The sequence below is a fragment of the Amphibalanus amphitrite genome, unplaced genomic scaffold, assembly GCF_019059575.1.
Source record: "Amphibalanus amphitrite isolate SeventyFive unplaced genomic scaffold, NRLGWU_Aamphi_draft 000529F_arrow, whole genome shotgun sequence".
Lineage (NCBI taxonomy): Eukaryota > Metazoa > Arthropoda > Thecostraca > Balanomorpha > Balanidae > Amphibalanus > Amphibalanus amphitrite.
Window position 1 is genome coordinate 339,351 of NW_024882023.1, and position 19,509 is coordinate 358,859.

Below are 19,509 nucleotides of genomic sequence, written 5' to 3' on the forward strand. Positions count from 1 at the left end.
GGTCCGCGAATGTGCACGCGAACGTGAATGTGAATATGATGAAACTATATGAACGTAAAAATTGGGCTAGGCGGCTGTTTTTTTGTTGGTAAAACTGGCCTCAGGTGATAATCTAATTAACATATCGTCGATAACTAAATTGTCTCTATGCTTTTTAGTCTTTTATCACTGGCACAACTCTGGGTAGTAACTAAGAGTATGTACACGCCGAGGGTGGATGTGATTATACCCAGCGGCACTCAGGCAAACGTTGTTTCGTTCAGCTGGTGTCATCCACTGACGCATGCAGCATTGCTTCCTGGCAACCACATGCTCTCGAGCTCCCAGCGGCCAACTGGTGATGAACCTCACTGAACATGTCAGTCGTTTATTTACAAGACCGGTAACATGTGCACGGATGGATAAAACGGTCCAATATTTACACAATTTGTCGTTGAGCATAATAGAGTTAGCACGAGGCATTGACCCAGCACAGAGCGACGCCCAACTTTGGAAAGGTCGTCACATAGAAGGATCAACAAACAATATAGCCTTCCAAGGTCTGTACATAATTCACTATGACGCTGGACACGATTGCCGACCCGACTGTACAACCTAGAACCAAAAGTTCCCGCTCCTCGGAATAAACAATTTTATAAACTATCCTTACGTCTCAATAGAAGTCCATTCATTTTAATATTATTCAGCTTAACTTACACAGGAACAGTCTTACAAAACACCACTAGGGGTCGGCGGGCGGTGGAGCGCTGCGGGCGGCGGCCTCGCGCGCCGCGCCAGGGGCGTTGCATATTCGTCCCCGCCCGCCCGCGGCTGGCGAGCCGACATGGTTTGTATGCGTTTGTGTGTATTGATGTGTTTGTGTCCGCGCATGTGAACATGTGCGCGGCAGCCAGGTCATGAACAGAGAACCGTGCCGACACTGGGCCGATTGCTCGGCTCTGGATGAGGCCGGTAGGATGGGGCTGGTTTCAGTCGAAAATACTGATTCGCTAGTGACCGTTTGGTAGAACAGATACCAAGCTTGGAGCTCCTGAGATTCCCTAGCGTCACCATCAACAAAAAGGCTAAAACAGCGCGGCGGCCGTTGCGCTGTGCCATCCAGCGCCGATTATGCATGGGCATGGCGGCGTGCGCGCGGTAACAGCTCAGACACGGCGCGGGCGGCGCGCGCCCCGTCCGCCGCCCTCCTCGCGGTCCGGCTCACTCACAGAGCGACTGGAAACATTGCGCCCGGCGCGCCGCGACCCCGCAGCGGCCCCCGGCCGGCGTCAATAAGTATCACAAACATTATTCCACAGTACGGCGGCGCGGCGCCGCCGGCACCGGCCGGCCCCTCTCGCGCTCTCGGCAGGCACACAACTCGGACGCAGTCATCACCATCGCATTAAATAAATAGCTACACCACAAGTCGACGCCGGCCGGCGCCACAAACCCGGCGCCCAGTCGGAGTTCGTCGTAAAAATGTAAAAATATTTGATTTTGCGTGCCGACTGAGCGGGCGGCGGCGGCGACGGCGCGGTCGCGGTACGCGCCGCCTCCGCCGCCGCCGCCGGCCGGCGCATACGAAAATAGTCTGTCGGCTGACGGTGGGCGGGCGGGCACGGCTAGAGCATGGCGGCCATGGCGGCGTACAGCTGCACCAGCAGCTGCATGTGGATCGGCAGGCAGGAGCGCCGGTCCTGCGTCGCCGGGTCCAGCGCCAGCCACGACAGCCGGTTGTAGTTCTCCAGCACGTGCCTGGCGGGAGGGGCGAGCGGCGTCAGTCAGATATCGTAGCTCCTCAGGCCACCTTATCCCCAGATCAACTAACTCAGAACAGGAATGCTTATAGCCAGCCTGACCCACCACTCACAAAACACTAGCCTCTGAACTACACAGTCACCTGGCCGTGACTCCCACCGGGGCCCGGTTCAAGTGTCTGCGGCCGCCGCGGTCATAAATGTGGGGCTTAGCTGGCGGCCAATCAGGCGAGAGCAGCATTCTGGGTATTACAACACACTTCTTGCGGCTCCCGCGGATGCTCGGGAGCGACCGCACGGAAACTTCGACATAACCTGCGCGCGTGATCAAAACATTGGTCATTTCACTCTTTCTGTAGGCTGGCATGATCCCGTTTCGCAATCAAGTAATCAAATAGGTAACTAAAAACGGTTAGTACTCACGAAACGATTAAGTCGTAATAAAGCCATTACACAAAAAAGTTTGATCGGCATTTCGGTTAAAAACTGCGCCATTTTTGTCGACAGCCGCAGCCGCGAGGATGTTCAACCGAACCGAAATTAGGCTCCGCCTCCCGGCCGCGGCGGCCGCAGAGCGCTCGAACCGGGCCCTGATAAGCTCGCCCTGAACCCACTCATCCCTCGCCGGCATATTCTGCCCCAGTTCAGCCTCTCCCGCTGTCTCCCCGCTGCCTCCCACTCACCTCAACACGTCGGTGGTGGTGCTCGAGTCGAGCGGGTGCACCTTGACGTGGCACGGCTGCTGCAGCACGTCGCCGTCCGTGTTCTGCGTCTGACAGTGCAGGTGCAGCGCTGACTTGAGGAACACGGTCGTGTTGTGGCGCATGTGCGGCGCCGCCGACCAGAACCAGGCCGGCATCGGGCCCGTGCCGGCCGTCGACGGAAAGTAGCCGAGCGCCAGCGGCTGCTGTAGCACGGTGCCGAACTCCTCCTGCTCCTCGTCACCGCCGCCCTGCCAGCCACCGACGGGGAGGGTCACCAGAGGTCAGTGGGGTATACAGAGGGTTACCAGAGGTCAGTGGGGTATACAGAGGGTTACCAGAGGTCAGTGGGGGATACAGAGAGTCATAGTGTCACCAGAGAGGTCAGTGGGGTATACAGAGGGTTACCAGTGGTCAGTGGGGGATACAGAGGGTTACCAGAGGTCAGTGGGGGATACAGAGGGTTACCAGAGGTCAGTGGGGGATACAGAGGGTTACCAGAGGTCAGTGGAGGATACAGAGGGTCACCAGAGGTCAGTGGAGGATACAGAGGGTCACCAGAGGTTAGTGGGGGATACAGAGGGTCACAGTGTCGCCAGAGGTCAGTGGGGGATACAGAGAGTCATAGTGTCACCAGAGGTCAGTGGGGGATACAGAGGGTTACCAGAGGTCAGTGGGGGATACAGAGAGTCATAGTGTCACCAGAGAGGTCAGTGGGGTATACAGAGGGTTACCAGTGGTCAGTGGGGGATACAGAGGGTTACCAGAGGTCAGTGGGGGATACAGAGGGTTACCAGAGGTCAGTGGGGGATACAGAGGGTTACCAGAGGTCAGTGGGGGATACAGAGGGTTACCAGAGGTCAGTGGGGTATACAGAGGGTTACCAGTGGTCAGTGGGGGATACAGAGAGTCATAGTGTCACCAGAGGTCAGTGGGGACAGAAGGTTACCAGAGGTCAGTGGGGGATACAGAGGGTTACCAGAGGTCAGTGGGGAATACAGAGGGTTACCAGAGGTCAGCGGGGGATACAGAGGGTCACCAGAGGTCAGAGGGGGATGCAGAGGGTCACAGGGCCATCAGAGGTTAGTGGGCCACTGGAGCGGTAAGCCGACTTCACGCCGTGGCGATACAAATACATATGACCGAGTTACCGAGACATCGTGAGCATGAAGCAAAGAACTCTGAGAAAAACGCCATCATGACCAGCCGTTAGTTATCCACACTCCACAGGCCTCTGAAATGCAAACGTCATTGAAAATGGTAATACTAAAGTCGAGTGAGTAAAATGCAGCATCGAAAAATATCGGCTGTTGGTGGAGTCAGCGATTTCGATTCAAAGGCACGACAGGAAAACAGCAGGACGCTTTTAAAGCGAGACGGAAATTAACCACCTGGGTCAGAGAATCGTGTGAAGACTGAATGGATCAAAGAAGCACGCCAGTTTCAATTCGTGTTTCCAGGTAATATGTGAAGTAGTCAACCATTCGATATCGTGCACACTGGGATTTACGGGAGCGTGACTGCAAGGTCATTTGCGTAACATTTGCCACTGCGGAAACGCAAGGCGCTGTCAGCCGCCTAGGTACTGAGTCAACCCGCTCTCCCAGGGGCTATAGCCACTCACCCTCTGGCTGCTGCCATATAGCCGGCTGTCCCCTAGCACCCCTACTCTCCCAGCACGTATTTCCTCTCCGGCCACTGCCGTGCAGCCGGCTGTCCCCTACTCTCCCAGCACCTATATCCTCTCCGGCTACTGCCGTGCAGCCAGCTGTCCCCTAGTCTCCGAGCAGCTATATCATCTCCGGCCGCTGTCGTACAGCCGGCTGTCCCTACTCTCCCAGCACCTATATCCTCGCTACTGCCGCGCAGCCGGCCGTCCCCTAGTCTCCCAGCGCCGCCGCCACCACTCACCCTCTGTCCGCTGCCGTTGGAGAAGGGTCCCTGCTGGCGGCCCAGGCCCGGCTGGACGGGCGAGGCCGTCGGCCGGTCGTCCGTGGGGCTGCCCAGGTCGCCGCCGCCGAACGACTCGTCCCAGTCGAGGCCGTCGAACAACATGTTGTCGCTGATGTCGAGCTCGCCGTCCTCCTCGATGGCGCCGAGCAGGTCGTCGGGCGCGATCAGCTCGGCGCCCAGCGGGTTGATGTGCTCCTGCTGGAAGGCCGTCTGGGAGCACTGGGTGGTGGCCGACGTCGGGAACACCATCACGTGCGTGCAGGAGGCGTCGTGCGGCGTGCTGAGCGCGCCCGAGCCGGGCTTCTGGGCGCCGTCCTCCGGCGTGCACTGGTCGAACATGAGCCGGTGACTGGTATCCGGCTCCAGAGAGACCAGACACGCCGACAGGATGGTGGGCATCTCGGCCGCCGGCAGGTGCTGACAGTGGCGGCACATCTCGCGCAGCTGCTTCGAGAAGCGCGTCAGCGACTTGCGACTCAGCACCGAGCTCCAGCCTGTGAGATACACGGAGCGGCCGTCAACGCCGGTACAGAGACACAGACAGACATCGAAACCGGCTGCAGTGCTCGACCCATAACTTAATCGGGTTTATGTACATTGCCGCCACAAAGCTGCACGTAACCGCATTATATTACCGCACGTAAACAAAGATCTCCGACAGAGAAATACCGACTGTTTCAGGCAATTTCCCGCTAAGAGAGCCTAGCTAACACCGGATAGGACCCAATATCTGAACCCATTCACCCCGGCCCGCCTGGCGATGCGTCTGCGCGACTCACTTTTGAGCTCTCCGTGTCCGATGCGTCCGAGCCGTCCGACCACCAGCCGCCAGGGGTGCACCGACTGCACCATGATCTGCAGCAGCCAGTCCATCAACTTCTGCAGGCCGATGCGGCGGGCGGAGATTTTGCGCCGCCGCAGCCGGTTCGGGATGTGGATGTTGATGGCGATCGTCTGTCGCATCTCGCCGCGCTCGTCGGTGCAGCTGGCCAGCAGCCAGCGCTGGTCCTCTGACAGGCAGTAGCTGCAGAACAGCGTGCTGGTGGTGTCGCGCGGCGAGTTGAGCACCTCGGCCTCCTTCTGCGCGTCCGGCAGCGGCGCCAGCATGAACGTCGGGTTGTACATCTGCAGCGTGGACACCTGGTCCTGCAGCAGACGGCGGCGGCAGGGTCAGACTGGGGTCGGCCGCGGGAGGGGCCGGACGCCACCCCGCGGCCTCCGGGGATGGTGAGCTCGGGACCGGGCGACCAGGCTGCACCAGACGGTCCGGATAACACTGCACTGCTAGTTTAAATGCAAATCCAGCACAAGTCATTAAGACCTTCATTTATGCTAGGGGCACCAGCAACATAATCAATCTACGAGCTTAAAAATAAGTTACAAAAAAAATATAGTTGTAGCGTGCGGACACTAATAATCACACAAGTCCCACACCCCCAGACAAACCATACCGCACGTCACCAACAGACCCGCCGCTGCCGCACCTCTCTGCCTTTGAGGCGCTGCTCGGCGCAGGCGGTCGGGCCGAACCCAGTCAGCGAGTTGGCCGAACTGGTGCCGTTGAAGGTGCGCTTGCACTGCGAGTAGACGGTGAAGGCCAGGGAGCGGAGCCGCTCGCGCTGCTGCGCTTGGTCCAGGTCACGCCACAGCGACAGGATGCTCTCCAGAGAGATCACCTGGCGGCGCCGCCGGAGGCAGTCAGTGACAGCGGACAGTCAGTACACCGAGCACGGTCAGCAACAACACGGAGAGTCAGCGGTCCTGGGACGGTCAGCCAACCGGGGACGGCCAGCAGCCCAGAAAGTGCATGGGACTGGACATGAGGGACGCGATTTAATCGCTGTTGCATGAGGAGACATAGGAGCATGGTTGACCAGTGGATGGGAATATGTAACATAACCGTCACCACGGCTTGTCATGGTTCACGGGGGCAGTGCCAGCTCCCACATAGTTCCTCCCCTTATCCTGTCCCGCTGCGCACCTGGAGTGTGATGTTTTTCTGCATGTTCTCCGGCAGCGTGGAGCGCATGTGCAGGTACGCGCGCAGCAGGGCCACGTTGATGAAGCGCTCGAAGGCGGAGAGCTGCGGTCCGTAGGTGAACGGGTCGATGAAGTAGACCACAATCTGGGGCAGCTCGGCGGACGCCGACGCGCTCGTGCCGCCCGGCGTCGGACCGTAGTTGACGCCGCCGCCGTCCACACCCAGCCGCGAGCCCTGCAGGTCGTCTGTGGGGGCGGCCGGGACGGGACCAGTCAGAGCGGCAGACAGGCGGGCGACGCTGAACGTGCGGCCGAACACAGACCAATGAAGGAAAGTAAAAATAAAGGGCAAAGCAAGACGCGTTTTTGCCCAGAAGCAGCGTCTCGCTATGTTCAATATTATGACTGACAATCCCAATAGCCCACATTAGCTACCACTTCGTGTAACGATTTGTAGTAAGATTCGTGCAGCTAAAAGAACAGCATTAAAGCCAGTATCCACGCCAACGAAACATGGGCAAAACCAGGCCATCCTTTTCGCTGCACCTTGAAACTAAAGGCTCTATCACGCAGACCGACCACTCGGCTCATACGAACCAATGCCTATTAGTACACCAGCGCCGTGCCTTGTGCCGCGCGGCACCACTCACCGTCTCCCAGCCTGGGCGTGGCCGGCGCGTCCGGGGTGGCAGGAGGCGGCATCGGCGACGGTGCCGGCCGCTCGCGCTCGGCGCCGCGCTCCATCGACGTCTGCAGGTACGGGCCCACGTAGTGGCGGCAGTACTGCGGGCGGAGGGGCACAGTCAGCTGGAGCGCGGACAGCCAGCGCGGCAGACACGCAGGGTCAGCCGTGTGGCAGAGGCCCGACATCAGACTGAGACATTCCAGCAGAAGACTAGACAAACGCCGGGGGGCCAGAGTTAGGGCTGAGGGAAACAATGTGAATACGCTGCAATGCCACGAACTGTTCTAATCCGTCTCTCAGACCCTTTCAAAGCGCGCAGAAATGCCTTCTATTCCATCTAAATCTCGTTTACCTTGCAGGCTCTCTGTTACCACGTCCTGACATAAATTCACCCAGCACACACCAGGGCATCGCCCTGTAGCTGTTGGGCCCCACCCCAGGCGTGCGCTCACCTGCGCGTAGAGTTTCAGTTTGGCGGCCACCTGCGACTCGCCCAGGTTGTTGAACCACTCGTCCACGTGCAGGTTGGCCAGCTTGGTGGCCGCGTTGCGGTTGATGCGTAGCACGCCCTCGGGACACGAGCTGCCGATGGGCACGTGCCGCCCCAGCTGGCACGAGTCGTACGTGCTGCTCAGTTCTCGGAAAAAGTTGCGCACGCGCGACACGATGAACTCGTTGTCTCCGGCCGGCGTGACGACCAGGTAGGCGACGTCGCGCGCGGCGGTGACCGGCTCCAGCAGCAGCTGGTCCCAGTGGCGCAGCGAGAACGGCGACGTCGACACCCACTCGCCCTCGTGTCCCACCAGTAGCGTGGGGATCGGCTGCGGCGTGCAGTGGTCGTCCGTGCCTGTCAGACAGGGGCACAGGTCAGCGGGGCGGGGGGAGAACGGCTCAGCGAGCGCAGGGTACGGGTCTCCGGGGCAAAACAGATCAGCAGGGGAGGGGAAGGCAGCGATCAGAGCGGTACCAGAGCGCGCACTGCAGTCAGAAGGTGTCTGTTTATGGAAGACGGATGCATCAACTGTGCAGAGGTTACAGAAGGTGAAAACTCAGAACCTACATACCACGACCAACAGAAAGCCTACAGAGAACGATGAAGAGCTGTCGCACGTCGCAACAGAAGACGACGCATGTGGTGGTAGACACGGACATGTGCGGAACTGCTACAAACATAGTCTGCACTCTGCAGCACTGGAGTCAAACACCACGCAATATTGATAAATAAAAGCGGTATGGCCGTAGTCCCGCAGGGTGACGCTCCAGCATCATGCTATAATGAAGCCACGCCAAAGAAGAATTGCTGACACTGGAAAGGTCAAAGGGACTTCCCCCATTTTCGAGACGTCATGAAACGCTTCCTTCATAATAAATACCGTAAAAATATCACACATGCGACCTTCATTATAAAGCTATCAAAAGAATATTTTGCGTTAGCGAGTTTGAGCCAATCATAAAAAAACTGTATGAAAATTAAGAGTAGAATACGATGTTTCGGAATATAAGCCAGGTTTAAGAAATAACCGTCAACGCAAGGCGAATAAAATGTGAAGTTTCAGTAAGCATCCGTAAAGTTCACAAAAAAAGGCATCCGCAAACACGATTCGAGAGAAGTCCCAGCGAACGGGAGGAGCCCGAAGCATGTCATCCGCACTAGCCCAGAAACCACAACAATGACCAACTAAAGCAGAGCATTACCGAACTGATGAAACTGAACCCTGCACACTAACTTAGCTGCACGGAGAACAGGCACATTCAGCCCTCTATGATAATAATGTCAATGACGAACACTGCAGCTCTACATTTTTTTGTTTCATACAGTCCTTTGGCATTAGGAATATCCAACAATTACTGCCACCTCGCCGCTACGCGTCATCCGCCAATACATTTGTCATGAATGCCGACACATGATCAGATGAGATGCGTGGCCGCCGTTAGGTTGTTAGGGAGCAAGTGATCCGGAAGACTTTATGGGTGACACCAACGTAGCGTGGAGTCGAGATAAAAGACGCTACGGCTCCCCACTGGACATGTTTGGCGACTGGGTCTCCTGACTGAGGACTCGCGACACCCACAAACAGCGGGCCTCGCCTTGGAGCAGTCTGTAGACTGAGCGGCGCGTAAATAAACAGCTGGCCGCGGCGGCCGGGCGCCAAACACACCGTCACACCGGCCGCGGCCGGAGGACCGCCACGAGGTGGCTGGCGCGGCACGGAACAAACGACAACTGAGGTGGCAATACGGGATCAACTCAAAGAAACGGCAGCCTGCCTTCCAGAAAATCAATGGATTACAATAGTGCGCCCAAAAGCATAACACAAACAAGAATAAATAAACATTACGCGTCGCTGGTTACTATCGATATAATGAATCAATATACTACGGGAACCCTGTACCCGCGTCAGAGTTATTCTAAGTATTTCAAGTTTTGACGATAAAGAAATGAGCTTATCCAGGCAGCAATTGGTTACGGGTGCCAGCTGACGACCATGCAGACCGACCCCCCCCCCCCCCCCCCCCCCCCCGGCCAGCACCGTGAGCGTCTCGCCCCTGCGTCTCACCTTTTCCGGCGAGCCGGTGGAACTGTTTCCAGGTGAGCGGCCCGGACACGATGTAGGTCGAGTCCCAGAGCACCGTCTGCCGCTTCTTCTGGATGGCGTCCTGCAGGTGCGGCTGCAGGCTGCGCATCACGCGCACAATGTCCTGGTTGCACAGCGGCCCGGCCGTGCGCAGGTTGGGCCACCGGTGCATCACGGCGCGCGGCTTGCTGTCGCCGCCGGCGGCGGTCGACTGGCCGGGCGGCGGCGGCGCGCCCGTGCCGCCGCGCAGCTTCTCCACCGCGCAGCGCACCACGTCCGACGCGTCCGAGTGCTCCAGGACACTGACGGCGGCCTCGGTGGCGGCGGCGGCGGCGGCCGCGCTCAGGTACTTGAAGGCGGTGCGGTGCACCAGGTTGGCCATGCTGGGCGAGGTGAGGCACTGCTCCTGGATGAGCTGCAGCAGCTCGGGCGGAACGGCGTCCACCAGCGGGTCGGGCTCGCAGCGCTCGCCGGGCCGCAGCGGCGCCAACAGCGCCGGCTTGCTGCGCTCGTACTGCACCTCGCGCCGCTCCCCAGTCAGTTCTACCTCGTCCTCGAGGAACAGGCCGCTGCGGTAGGCCAGCGCGCGATTCACCACAGCGCTATAGCCACACTTGCAGCTGATGGGCTCCTCAGAGTCCGCGTTTGTACTATCCGGAATATAGAGTCCTGCCTCCTTTCCGCGAATGTTCCCCACCCGGCTCGCGCCGGCGTTGCACACGCACATTGTACAGCTGTCAAAGTTGTGGTCGTGGAACAGGTTGAGCATCGAGTCCTCGAGCATGACGTTGACGAGCAGCGCCGACACCTCGGGCGCCTGCTGCGACAGCAGGCCGGCGGCGTCGACCGTGCCGGCGCGGCCCGCCAGCGCCGCCGGCCCCGAGGCGGGCGACTGCGGCTCGAACCCGCCGCCTCCCACCGAGTGCGGCCCGCCCACCGAGTGGGGGCCCATCGAGGCCGGCCCCACCGAGCCGGGGCCCGACTTGAGCGAGGCCGGGCCGCCGTCGTAGTGCGCGGCCGGCGAGAACGGCGACAGGCCGTGACGCGCCACCGACACGGGCGGGTGCGTCAGCATGCCCGTCTGCGCCATCTGGTTCATCGACTGCATCGGGCCCGGCGGCAGCGGCTGCGAGAGCGGCACGGCGCCCGGCGGCGGCGGCCTCCTGCGCACACGGACACGGGGCCGAGTCAGAGCACGGAGACGGAGACAGGCGGGCAGAGCGGTGTCAAGAGCACGGAGACGGTGCCGAGTCAGAGCACGGAGACGGAGACAGGGCGGGCAGAGCGGTGTCAGAGTGGGGACGGACACAGAGTGGGCAGAGCGACGTCAGAGTAAAGAGACGCACGGGGAGGGGCGGCCAGAGCGACGCTAGATTAGGGAGACGGCGCGGACGACGGGCGGACGGGGAGGCGTCACAGTCCAGAGCTAGGACTCCCGGCGAGCTAAGGTGAGGCTACCCACAAAAACATCGAATATCCCCCCTCCCTCAGTCCCGCATTACCCTTCCACACTCAGTCTCCGTCACCCTGTCCCGCCCGGAGCCCGTCGCCAGGGAGAGGGCCAGCACTGACCCGGTGAGCGCCATCTTGTCGACGGGCGCCGGCTGGACGGGGCCGTACTGCCAGCTGGGCTTGTAGACGGCGTCCATGGGCAGGTTGACGGGCGACAGCTGCTGGCTGGGCAGGCTCTCCAGCGGCGCGTACTTGGGCGAGTTGACGAAACTGTTGAGCGCCGCCGGCCGGAACACGTACGACATGTCCTGCACAGCGGCACAACGGCAGGTCAGAAGGTGAGCGGGAGGGCCGCGGGAGGGACACAGGGCGGAGCTGACAGGGGAGCGGCCTGCCGGACGGACACAGGGCACCTGGCCCCGGTCATGAGACGCCAGTAACGCAATGAAGGGAGTCACCTCAAATGTATGTCTTCTGTCTAGGCACAGAAAAAGATCAACCTAGGCATATTTCATTAAAAATAATATTTTAAAAACACTTCAACATTCTGGATCGCAGCCTTGAAAGTAAAAAATCCAGCCTCGCTTCTCCTTCAGGTACGTTAAATTATCAGTAAGAATGCAGCGATAACTGATCTCAGTCTGTGAGGACAAGTGAACCGCCTTCTATCGTCAACAACCTGTCAGCTGTGTTTAAAATTGGCGCCACCCGGCCGGCGCGCGCCAGACGGCGGAGTCTGACAGGGCGGCAGCCTGGTGGCCAGGTGCTGCCGGCGCGCGCTCTGTTTACGCGGGCATCACAAGGGACTGAGCGGCGGGGAGGGGAGGGGGTGACTGTCACGCCATTCAGCACTGCTGTTTACCACGCGCCGCTGTCAGAGTGACCTATTGAACTCCCCCAACACCGGGCTGGGCGGCGACTGCGTCTTGAAATACACAACATAGGAGCTACTGAACTCGGGGTGGCGAAATGATTATTATTTACGTTGTTAGTGAAATAAAATAATATTAAATATGATAGCCAACAAAGCAGGGAGAGTGCCAATAAGCTCTAGAGTTTCCAAGCGTTTTTTAGCGTTTGAATTATCAAAGAAAAACAAAAACGTTCATATTTTGAAGTAATCAGCTACCAGAGGTTTCAGGTGCAGCTCCACGGACAAATGGGCCGGGTCCCCAGTGCTCCACCCCACTCCCGCGTCACGTACCATCGGCTCCGGCGCCGGCGGCGGCGGCTGCCCGTCCTCCGTCCGCTCCATCTTGAAGAGCGCCAGCGCGGCCGGGTCGGCGTCGGCCGGCGCGCCCTCGTAGTGGCACACAGGCGACGCGCTCGGGTTGTGGTTGTGCTCGTGCGACGGCGGCGTCGGGTAGATTTTCGACAGCTCGATGCTGCTGAGCATGGCGGTGGCGGCCGGCAGCACCGTCTTGCCGTGCAGCTTGCCAGCGGCGGCGGCGGCCGCGTCCTCGGCGGTCACGGCGCCGTTGGGCTTGTTGGAGCCGGGCGGCGTGGGCACGGCCGGCTCCTCGGCGTCCCACTCGTGGTCGTCGAACATGTTCTCTAAGTCGGCCAGCTTGGGCTGCAGGCCCTGTGTGGTGAACAGGCTGTCGGTCTTGACCTTAGGCGCGCCGCCGCCCGCCGCCGCCGCCGACTCGTCCGCCTCCGACTTGAGTCCGTCCATGTGCACGGGCGCGTTGGGGTCGTCATCGAACTCGTACGGGTCGGCGGGCCGCTTGGTGCCGCGCGACAGCGGCAGTCCGTCAAGCTGCGGGCAGCCGAGGGACGGTGTCAAACAAACAGACAGTGCGAGCTTAGCCACAAACAACGACTCTTTCAGGCACCCACTTGTGGCGCCTCCCCTTTTACAGCCCTAACAACATTCGTCGGTGAATTGCTCGTCGCGTACCCAGTCATAAAAGATAAATAATGAATGACCTAGTTATGAATGAAACGAAAATCGGTCCGCGTATGGACACGCTCCCATTCATACGATTCTAAATTCTTCACACGGTTTCATTCAAAGTCTTGTGTAGAGTGCTCGCCGGTAGAATCAAATATTTTCGCGATCTATGGCAAATTCCCCTTCTGTTACCCAAGCGCAGTCGTCGGTGCGTTTATATGAACGCCTATACGACTATATGCCGGTAGAAAGAATACCCGGGAAGACTTTACCGATAACATATAAAACTAATGCATGTAACACAGCCTGCTCCGCGGTGATAGTGATCACCGGTAACAGACGCCACGGCTGGCGCCACTGGTTACAATGCAGGCCGCGAGGTGTCCCCGGCTTCCCGCTATGCTAGCTGAACGTGCAAACACGTATCGACCGGCTCAACCGATGATGTAACGGAGGCGACCGTATGACGCCACGCGCCGCCAGGCTTACACGCTGCACACGTCATACGCTGCAAACATGACGTCACATCAGCCGCTCTGAACCAGCTACGCGCGGCGTAAAAATACCCCGACACGGGCCGGCCGGCCGGCGGTCGAATCGTACCATTCCCGGAACGTTACCGAACAGTGCCGGCACTGGGGTGACGTACGGAGCCCGAGCCATCTGCGCCGGGCGATAGCGAATACGAACGGCAACTATCGCGGCCGGCACGGGTATCAGGACGGTACCCGGAGAAGCTCGTGATATAAACATCAAATAAGTCATCGATAAACCGAGTGAAGGGCCTCCAAAAGGATACACTACCATATTCGTCTCATGGCAAACAAAGATATTAGCTAAGGTTACGATGCCTTGGGCACATTTTATAGCAAAACACTGGAATAAAAACGATCACGCCCGGATAATTGACGCGGGCATTTCCCATCCTACTTTTAAACCCCGGAGGCGAGTGACGCAGCTCGGTACGTACCCCGGTGTGCTGTGAACCCTCGGTACGTTAGTACCCCGGTGACCTGTGACCCCTCGGTACGTTAGTACCCCGGTGACCTGTGACCCCTCGGTACGTACCCCGGTGGCCAGTGCCGCGCTCAGTACGTACCCCTGCCGGCGGTCGTCCGGCGGGCGGCGCCGTGCCGTCACCGTCGTGCAGCAGACGCTCCGACCGATCCACCTCGTCCTTGATACGGCGCAGGAAGGTGGTACGCAGCTCGGACGGCCGCTTCACCGGACAGCTCAGCCTGCGGGCGGGGAGACAGGGGGTTAGGGAGCTCGACCAGACAGGTCAGACGGGGGGGGGGAGACAGGGGGGTTAGGGAGCTCCACCAGACAGCTCAGCCTGCGGGCGGGGAGACAGGGGGTTAGGGAGTTCCACCAGACAGCTCAGACGGGGCGGGGAGACAGGGGGTTAGGGAGCTCGACCAGACAGCTCAGACGGCGGGGAGACAGGGGGTTAAGGAGCTCCACCAGACAGCTCAGCCTGCGGGCGGGGAGACAGGGGGTTAGGGAGCTCCACCAGACAGCTCAGCCTGCGGGCGGGGAGACAGGGGGTTAGGGAGCTCCACCAGACAGCTCAGCCTGCGGGCGGAGAGACTCGTTTAGGGAGCTCGACCAGACAGCTCAGACGGGGGGGACAGAGTGAGGGAACCTCACCGGACAGCTCACTAGACCGAAGGGAGGCCTAGGCCACTTCACTCGACTACTCAATTTGCGGAAGCGAGCACACAGGAGGTTAGGTCAAACACTGGGCAATGCAGACTGCAGGGAAGGCTGCGGACACAGGGTTTTACCGCACCGGACGCAGCTCGATAGACGCCACGCCGCTGTGTGAAGGACATCTCTCGCGTAAAGGACACTCTCGGGACCGTCCCGCCCCAAGACACAACAGTAGATACGAGACAATATCGACCACTGTGCAACACAGCCACACAATGTGGACTGTGTGGACCGGTCCAAACCTGTGCAGTCGACAGACGACAAAACAATTACTATGCTATGACAACTGAGCCTTAGAGGCGTAAAGCCAAACAAAAACACGATTGGGAGCGCAAGGTAACAGCTGAGCGATACGGTATGTTGTCTCGACAAAAGGCGCACACAATAGGCAGTGGCACGACAATTAAGCACATCCGACAGTCTTGAGATAAATATAATTAAAAAAGAAGAAAAAGCTTCCAAATATTTATATGAATTGAACGCGTTTCTGTTAGCTCATGTACAATAATATGCTCAATGAACTGACATTGAACAAAACCTACATGTTTTACTGTATTGTCCGTAGACTTGGAGAACTATCCACCCCACCATTCAGTGCGACCGGCAACCTCCCAACAGCCAAAAATAGCCGCGCCCTGCGCGGTCCATCAGGAATGGCCGTGGCCTCGGTACACGGCCTCCGATCAATGTCTAAATATACGCCAATCGGAGGGGCGGGCGGTGGTCAACAGAGACCGGGGACGACCCCGCTGCCGCCAGCCGGGTCCGAGTGCCGGGCCAGACCCTCGGGAGAGCCGCCACACCGACCGGCCAGTGCAGCCGGGCCGCTGTGAGTCACGGCGTGACGCAGCGGCTGGCGCGGCCCCAGCAGCCACTCACTCACCAGAGGTCGACGTCGCCGAAGTTGTACAGGTTGGACGAATCCACCATGTCGACGTCCGTCTCCAGCTGGATGGTGGGCAGCTGCGGCCGGCGCAGCAGCGACTGCCGCGCCGGGCTGCTGGTGGCCGCCGCAGCCGCCGCCGGCGCCGCAGCGGCCGCCGCCGGCTCCGGGCCGGAGGCGCCGGCAGGCCGCGGACTGGGCGCCACGGAGGCCGGCTTCGGGTAGGGCGAGTAGACGGGCGTAGCGGCGCTGCCCGGGTCGGCCGGCGGCTTGGTGTCGCCGGCCGCGTCGCCGCCGGCCAGCGGCGTCACCGGGTTGGGCGTGGCGCCGCTGGGCGTCGGCGGGTGCGGCGACAGCGTGGGCATGGCGTGGTCGGCCGCCAGCGGGCCCGGCTGCGAGTGCGGCGTCGGCAGCGGCGAGGGGCCCACAGAAGCCGGCGAGTCCATGGGTCCGACGGACGGCAGGCCGTCGGTGAGTGCCGGCCGCGCGCTGCCCGGCGTGGCCACCTGCGACTTGTAGTAGGCCTGCGGCGGCGGCGGCGGCGGCGCGCCGTTCAGCCGCGCCACGCCGCTCACCAGGTCCGTGTCGATGGTGCGCGACAGCTCCTCGGAGAGCGTCTGGCGCCGGTGGCACACGCCCGCCTTCATGCGCGGCGGCCGCTCCTTCTCCTGCCGCTTCAGGTACTGCTGCTTCTGGCGCACCTTGCGCTTGCAGTTGGCGCACGCGCAGCTGGGCTTCTGGATGGGGTCCTGGAACTCCCACTGTCCCAGCGACTCGGGGCTGTTGTCGCCGGCGGCACTGACCCCCAGCGTGAGCGTGCCGCGGCCCGGGCCGCAGGAGACGGTGGCCTGGCGCCAGGCGCGCACGGCCACCGGCTCGGCGAGCAGCTCCGAGTCGGCGGCGGCGGCGATCTCCAGCAGCGGCCGGCTGGAGGCGGCGAACGGCGAGCACGCCTCGCCGCCGCCGCCGGCCGCCGCCGAGGAGGGCGACACGGGCGGCGTGGCCGCGCCGCCCGGGGACAGGTGCGTGGAGACGCCCAGCGGCCGGAGCGCGCTGCCGCCGGAGCCGGCGCCCGCACCGCCGCCGGCCGACGGCTCGTCCGACACCAACACGTAACTAGTTAAGTAGCGCATCTTCACATCACCTGTGGAATGGGCAGAGCGTTAGAGCACGGCGCAATGGGCGTAGCCAAGCTGTGGTGCCTTATCAATGGCACAACCAACGGGTTGGAGCAGAATTTCACGAATTTACAACGTTTACTACAACCAATGGAACTTCGTGACGACCAGAGCGCTCACGACTCACGACACCGTGTTTCCATCAAACAAAAACTGAGTCAGTTACAAGTGTAAACACAGTCACACATTACGGCACAGCTATCCCACCAATCAGCACTGCACGAGCTAATGCATCCGATAAAGGAACTAATATCATGTTTTCACGACATTAGTTGCAGCCGTCCGTCCGGCTGTCCGTTGCCACCTTCCCCCGTCCCGCGAGCAGCCCATTACACCACCCACCCCATCCGCCTCTTACTGAACACACACTTAACACCGGCACGGTCCACCAGCCGCCACTTACCGACAAGCACCTCCACGACGACGGGCATGTGCGGCTCGCGGCCCGTCTGCAGGCTGGCCACCACGCGGCCCTCGATCGGGTAGAACTGGCGCCACGCCTTCACCAGCTTCTGGGTGTCCGGGGTGCCGAGCCGGAACGTGTGCCCGGTCAGCACGCCGGCCAGGCCGTAGGGCGCCAGTACGACCGGCAGGCCGGCGCCGTGGCCGTGCGCCGCCGACAGGTGGGCGCGCGTCAGCCGCCGCAGCGGCCCGTGCTGGCGCAGCGACAGGCTGGCGCACACCGTGCTCTCGCCGTGCACGAAAAACGAGAAGGCGAAGCACAGGTTGGCGCTGCAGGCGGAGAGCGGGTGGTCAGCGGGGCGGAGGAAGAGTGAGCCGGCTACCGGGAAACTGACCTGTCGAATACCCGCACAAACACATCACAGTCCAACGACATAACTTACACAATCTTATGAAGGGTCACGAAAAACCGAGGGTTGTTATTATATAGTACCTGTTGCCAATTACTTGGATTAAAATATGCAAAAACGGCCAATCGAGACGAAGTCCACTGTAATAAACTTTTGTGCAAGCATCCGAATAAAATTATTTGATCTTCTTCATATCATTATCAACTACAAGTCCCGGAAGAAGAACACACAATTTTGGACACCACCATAACGAACATACCAAAGGGTGGTACCCTAACAATTGTTTGCCGAACGGATTTCCTCTGCACAGGTGTTTCACTTCATGACAATGGCTAGGAAATAAAAAGACAGGCTTAGTGTAATTTCATCCATCATTTTCCCATAATTTCCGGTAGGTCAAGTTACAGGAAAGTCATGCTACTTTCTGAGGCTTTCAAGAAATGACGGAGTTCCAGCCAGACCGAACAGACTATCTTCCTCGGCGGCGCTGCGCTGTTGGCACGGTCCGTGAGCGGCGGCTCGGGGTCGTGACCGGGCGATCTGCGGACGGCCGTCAGATCCGAGCGGCCATTTAGACGGAGTGCAGGTCGCCTGTGGCGTACCGCGCGCGGCAAAAACGGACTCCGGCGAGCTGGGACGCGGAAGTAGAGCGGTCTGTACCTGTTGGCTTTGTTTGGGGATTTGTCGACGCCGGAGCAGGGCTGCGCGAACCATTTTCCCAGCTTGACGAATCCGCGCGACAGGAGACACCTGAAAAGAGAACAGATCGGTGTTACAAGCAGCATACGTCGCCCGTAGCGGACAGTGTAGTCACATGGCGCGGTCCCATCATACAGGCAGTCGGCCGCGCGGTTCGGCGGGGCGGGGGCGGGGGGCGGTGGCGGCTCCTCATTGCATCTGGCGCTGGGACCGCCGCCCCGGCGCGGCCGGCAGCTACGTGCTGGCCGCCGCCGACCGGTACCCGGTTATCGCCCCAAACGGCGGCGGCTGGCGGCGGCGGTGTGAGTGGCGCGCCCGGCCGCCGGCCGGCATGAATCGTCGGCCGTGTTTACATCTGGTGCGCGGCGTCAGGGGCACGGCGAGTGCGGCCGCCGCCGACCGCCGACACCTCGGGGGCGGGCGGCGGAGGGGGGGGGGGGGTACTCCGCTGCTCGCCAGATTGCACCGGCCGCCGCCAGGGGCCGGGAAGAACCGTACCGCCGGAGACGGCCGCGCCGCCGCACTCGTGGGATAGGCACCAGGAAAGGTGGCGTGACGCAAAAACACTGAAACCGGTCAGCGCCGCTCAGCTATATCCCCCAACTCCTGCGCGTACCGTTCACTGCCAGGGATGAAATGCACGAGCGATCAAATCGGAATATTCTACATTCAATCACATGTCACGCATAGCCAGACAAAACATAATTTACAATTACAATCAGCTCAATTGAGCGCTGTTGAATTTCACTCCAAATGGAGTAGCACACGGGACAGAAGCGTTGCGGCCAGATAGACCAGGATATCAGCAACTACTTCTGGTTAAACCCGGCGGCCGATCGAGTTCAACGGCACAGGGGAATAACCCACTGTGAACCGGAACTGACCGCACTATCACGGGCCACCGGGTTGTGTTACAATGTATCGATGCGTTCACCATTGCACTGTTGGTGACAGCACTGCTCCTTCGTTAGCTGGCAGTGCCTTCATACATGAGGGGCAGAGCCGTCGCACACGTCACAACGTGCGCGACGCGTCGTGTTGGGTCAGTGAACTCGCGGTCGGCTGAGCGGCGGCCGTCGCCTGGTTTCGGCTCCGACAGAGGCGGCCGGGCGGCACGACCGTGCCGGGAGGCGGCGGCCGCATCCGCCCGGCCCCACTGCACGCGGCAGCGGCGGCACTCCGGGGCGCCGGGAACAGCCGGCCGGCCGGCCACCGGGAGCACCGGGTGCGCCGGCCGCTCCAAG

The 19,509-nt window shown here is 60.4% G+C and overlaps 1 protein-coding gene across 2 annotated transcripts in view; it reads right to left on the reverse strand.

The window, feature by feature from the left end:
* Positions 1-351: 351 nt before the first annotated feature.
* Positions 352-19,509, reverse strand: part of LOC122393304 (mediator of RNA polymerase II transcription subunit 13-like) — a 32,438-nt gene continuing 13,280 nt past the window's right edge. Inside the window, exons 4-19 of one of the 2 annotated variants that reach the window (XM_043389205.1) lie at positions 18,227-18,316; positions 17,158-17,486; positions 15,577-16,720; positions 14,080-14,218; positions 12,291-12,845; positions 11,207-11,394; positions 9,617-10,797; positions 7,511-7,905; positions 7,024-7,156; positions 6,375-6,619; positions 5,878-6,069; positions 5,173-5,539; positions 4,352-4,887; positions 2,423-2,691; positions 1,561-1,737; positions 352-1,505 (exon numbers count right to left, since the gene is read on the reverse strand). In XM_043389205.1, the coding sequence (XP_043245140.1) occupies positions 1,605-1,737; positions 2,423-2,691; positions 4,352-4,887; positions 5,173-5,539; positions 5,878-6,069; positions 6,375-6,619; positions 7,024-7,156; positions 7,511-7,905; positions 9,617-10,797; positions 11,207-11,394; positions 12,291-12,845; positions 14,080-14,218; positions 15,577-16,720; positions 17,158-17,486; positions 18,227-18,316 (5,896 nt within the window). In that variant the 3' untranslated portion in view covers positions 352-1,505; positions 1,561-1,604. Of the gene's footprint in view, positions 1,738-2,422; positions 2,692-4,351; positions 4,888-5,172; positions 5,540-5,877; positions 6,070-6,374; positions 6,620-7,023; positions 7,157-7,510; positions 7,906-9,616; positions 10,798-11,206; positions 11,395-12,290; positions 12,846-14,079; positions 14,219-15,576; positions 16,721-17,157; positions 17,487-18,226; positions 18,317-19,509 lie in introns of both variants that reach the window. The other variant, XM_043389204.1, reaches the window with a different exon arrangement.